The sequence below is a fragment of the Phytophthora infestans genome, genomic scaffold (genome assembly GCF_000142945.1).
Source record: "Phytophthora infestans T30-4 supercont1.63 genomic scaffold, whole genome shotgun sequence".
NCBI classification, from domain to species: domain Eukaryota; phylum Oomycota; class Peronosporomycetes; order Peronosporales; family Peronosporaceae; genus Phytophthora; species Phytophthora infestans.
In genome coordinates this window covers 334,226-338,094 of record NW_003303696.1, presented here as the reverse complement: position 1 = coordinate 338,094, position 3,869 = coordinate 334,226, and the positions used below count along the sequence as shown (strand labels likewise).

The following is a 3,869-nucleotide window of genomic DNA, read 5'->3' as shown; positions in this document are numbered from 1 at the left end:
GACGGGTACACTCAACTTTACATCCACAGAGTAGACGCTAATAGCTAAATGAAAGCACTCCTCAAGTTCAACGAGCTGTAGGAGATCAATCGGTTTGAAGCCACGGAGCAGGCTAAGCGTAAAGCTGATACCCTTATGAGCAGTATCTCTTAAAAACTTCCTTAACATGAGCCTGGATCCGACGAGGATCATTATTAGCATGCTGATTCAAGTTCCACGCGATACAGGGAAACACACACTTGTTTGTTGGTCTTGGGGAAGTTGATTACGTACTTGTTGTCGCGTATATTTTTAGGGATAACAACTTCACTATCACCAAGTGCATGCCCACGGAAGTATATGTAAATCTTAAACCCAGTAATCGCCTTCAGCTTATAGCCCGATTTGGGATAGTTTAGCGTATTAGCCAGATCCATTGACCTTATCTTTGAGATAATTTTCTTAAGGATGTCAGATCGCCTGTTGATACCAACAGGGGTCTCAAATACGTAAGTGGTAGCCAGATTCGGGTGCCAGTACTGGGTAAAATTGCCATCCGTTAGACTTATGAGATCGTACCCAAGAGCAATGTTTACCTTGAAGGCGTTAGTCTGGGTAGCAAGCACGTTCTCGAGCTTGTCATAGAACTCAGCAGTCTGGATACCTTCATACAGATGGGACTCCATGTGCTTGCCGTTGTAAAAAAGATACTTGGGAGACTTGTTATAGTCCGGGGAAATGTGCTTCTTCTAGGTCTCGACGGAGATCTTGTACTGCCTCGCAAATAGCTTCTGATTGGTCGGACGGGAAACGTTGCTAACCCAGTTCTACCACGCACCTTAACGCGGTAAGGTACTACCCCAGCAAATGGCATCAATATTTAATACCTTCGAGCTCGCATTGCCTGTATACTCTTGTCTCTAGCATTCCTGTGGAAATGACTTTATAATAATTGGATCTTGTATCAGGATCGACTTTATATCTAACCTCTATACAACAAATTTCAAAATTAATTAATTAAAATACTTTGTGTACGATCTGTCGAGCGTTTGCAAAACCAGCGATAATATTTTGAATCGTGAGACTTGATCCAATTGAACGTCTTATCAATGTACTTGATTTTGATTCCAATAACCGTTCTTGGGAGTAAATTAAGTGCCAAATCCTGCCTGGAGGCCTCAGATACGATATCACACTTAAATAGGAAGTGGGTATAGGAGTCATCCACTCCCACTAACGACTCTGGCTTTCGATTTCTGTACTTGCCAAATTCTAGCATCGTCTCGCTTAAAGAAGTAAGACCGCGGTCTCGACAATCCTTACAATATTTGTAGAAACCCCTGTACCGGCGTTGGCAGCCGAGGCACACCTTATAGTGCCCACCAAAAAGCTTAGCACACTCTGAACCAACGAAGTGATGATTCTCATCCTCGTCAATGATAAGGAAGTGTCGCTTGAAAGGGGTGTTGCAATAACACCGCGGGTTCGATAGCCAGGGCACGGAAAACTTGCGTTTTACCTAAAGCCATCCATTTACCCTTGTCCTTTGCCGCATCACCCAGACGGGCTAAGGTCGCCGAGAGCATCCTTCAAAATCGTCAGCGTGGTGGTCAATCAGTGTCTGTCTATATGTGGCTTGACTTTCTATGTGTAATTAATTAGCCAAGTTCGGTTTATGTCTTAAGTTCGGCTTCGTTGCTGTTAAGTTCGTCTTTCGGCTTCCGCTTTTTGCGCGTACGAATTTGGTCCCTATTTTTATCGTCGTACCTTTTTTGATAGGTTAGACGAGCTTCGCGTGTGCGCTACTTTGATGCTCTTTAGCGAAATATTGGTTGGGTAAATACGTCATATTTATATGCTTTACCTTTATATTTGTCAGGATTATTGTGGGAATGTCCATCCGTTTTATATCCTAGATCGAGTATGGTCCATAAAACCACGCGTAAAAATGAGATGGGAAGAGACAGGCTATCGAATTACCATTTCAGAGCGTCGATTTACAGGATATGGATGTGGAATCGATCCGAAGCGGTCGATTCTGCCGTGGCTCGATTTATCAGACTGTTTAGTTAGATCGATTTGTACTTTTTATAGACCTCGATTTAATAAACCGACCTCTTTTTATTGTACACCGAGCATCAGGCTATTAATATTAGTGAAAAAAAGAAGAAAAGAATTGAAATACACAATAAAAATACATTTATAAAGCGTCTCACGCAAAAGTAAGTTTATTTCTACCACCATTGCAGAAAATTTCACGTGGATTCACTTCCACTGGCGCTATACAGACTATAACTCATTCTTTGTTTCACCTTCGGTATCAGGCGGCAACGAAGACGGTAATTCGGGGATTAATCCTTGAAATGTGAAGGCATAGGATTGATACTGCTTGTTCTTCATTGAGCCATCAAGTCCACCAATATATCCCACTGGTACTCCATATTTGGTGCATACAAGCGCGCTTCCAGATAGACCAGGAGCTGACAAAGATGAGAGAATCATTTGGTTTCCACGCCAACCGGTGATTTTAGCTGGAAAGGATGCGTAAGCGTGACCAAAATGTTGGTCTTGAAGAGCGCCAGGGAATCCGAACACGTCAACATTCTTCGTGTCATACGCCTTAAGGGACATTTTACATCGGACGAGCTTGTTATCTCGTGGCACAGCAACTTTGAAGATTGCGAAGTCGAACGCAGCCGAACTACACCAGCATGTGTCCTTGTCGAGGCTAAATCGAATGACTTCTTCCGGCTTCGTCGTATCGGGAAGGAGCTGCTCCACCACAACTAGAGGCTTGCCGGATAAAGTTGGTGTTTTCATCGCTGTCGTCCGTGGAGATTTACGACGTGGTTGCATTGCAACATTCGCATCCTTCACATCAGCATCTTTCCTTTTCCTTCCACTTGTTTTCATTGAGGGAAAGAGTCTCAAATACCATTTGATTTCAGACTTGAAGTGACCACTCAAGTGATCAGTGAATGTAGCGTCTGTCCACATGTGCAAGTTCGTCATAAGATACAAGTGCGTCGGCGTTTGATCCACAACCAGCGCCGTTCCTGAGCACACATCTTCCGAAGAAACTCTCACAACTGACTTCCACAGATTCAATTGAACCTTAGGATCCATTGGGCTCCATGCGTCATCGTCTCCCGTAGACCGTGGAACCACCACCAGCACGTGGATTTGGGAAGTTGATGGAGGATCCATTCCAATCAGCACGTCCTCCAACGAATCTTCTCCCTGTAACTCTTTGTCTTCACTCGTGAGCGCTTCGATGAGAGCAGTCTTTTCGCCCTTCTTCAGCTTCGTTACGTCTTCCAAGCGAGAAGAGAGCCACTTGCTGTCCGCTGTCTTGGCCAGGAAGAGCTTCAGCTTGTATGCATCAACGTCCTTCAAGTCGTTCTTCTTCTCCGCCTTGACCGCCTTCTTCAAGTCAGCCACCGAGTCGCTCTCGTCCACTCGCACCGACAACACGCTTTCCGCCACACCCACCACAGCACACAAGAGTTTCACCATCTTTCCTTGAGGCGGCAGATTCGAGTCTGGTGCGAGAGCTCTCGCACCATTTTTCCAACCCGCACTAGACATTTTTCGGAGAACGGTAGACATAATTTGACACGAGAACACTTATGTCTCGAATTGGCCGCTGGCATACAGTACATGACTAGCAAAGACTGAGAGAAAGGACGTGGGATGTGGTCCACATTATAACCATCTTTCCAGATTCTCGAATGAGAGGAAAGGCCTAAGCGGGAAACGAAGGCGGTGCCACAAAAAAGACCTATCCCATGCGATTCGAATAGCGAGAGGACTTGAAACCTGCATCGGATGCGTCCTCTCGCTCAGCGGGTCGAGAGGTTGCCATCCGTTTAGAGGATTTGAAACCTACT

At 45.1% G+C, this 3,869-nt stretch overlaps 1 protein-coding gene across 1 annotated transcript; it reads right to left on the bottom strand.

The window, feature by feature from the left end:
• Positions 1 to 2,268: 2,268 nt before the first annotated feature.
• PITG_18145 (Crinkler (CRN) protein family) lies at positions 2,269 to 3,495 on the bottom strand (the record flags this gene model as incomplete). Its single annotated transcript, XM_002896258.1, has 1 exon — positions 2,269 to 3,495. One exon carries the CDS (start codon positions 3,493 to 3,495, stop codon positions 2,269 to 2,271), a length of 1,227 nt encoding a protein of 408 aa, XP_002896304.1.
• Between the last annotated feature and the right edge of the window lie 374 nt (positions 3,496 to 3,869).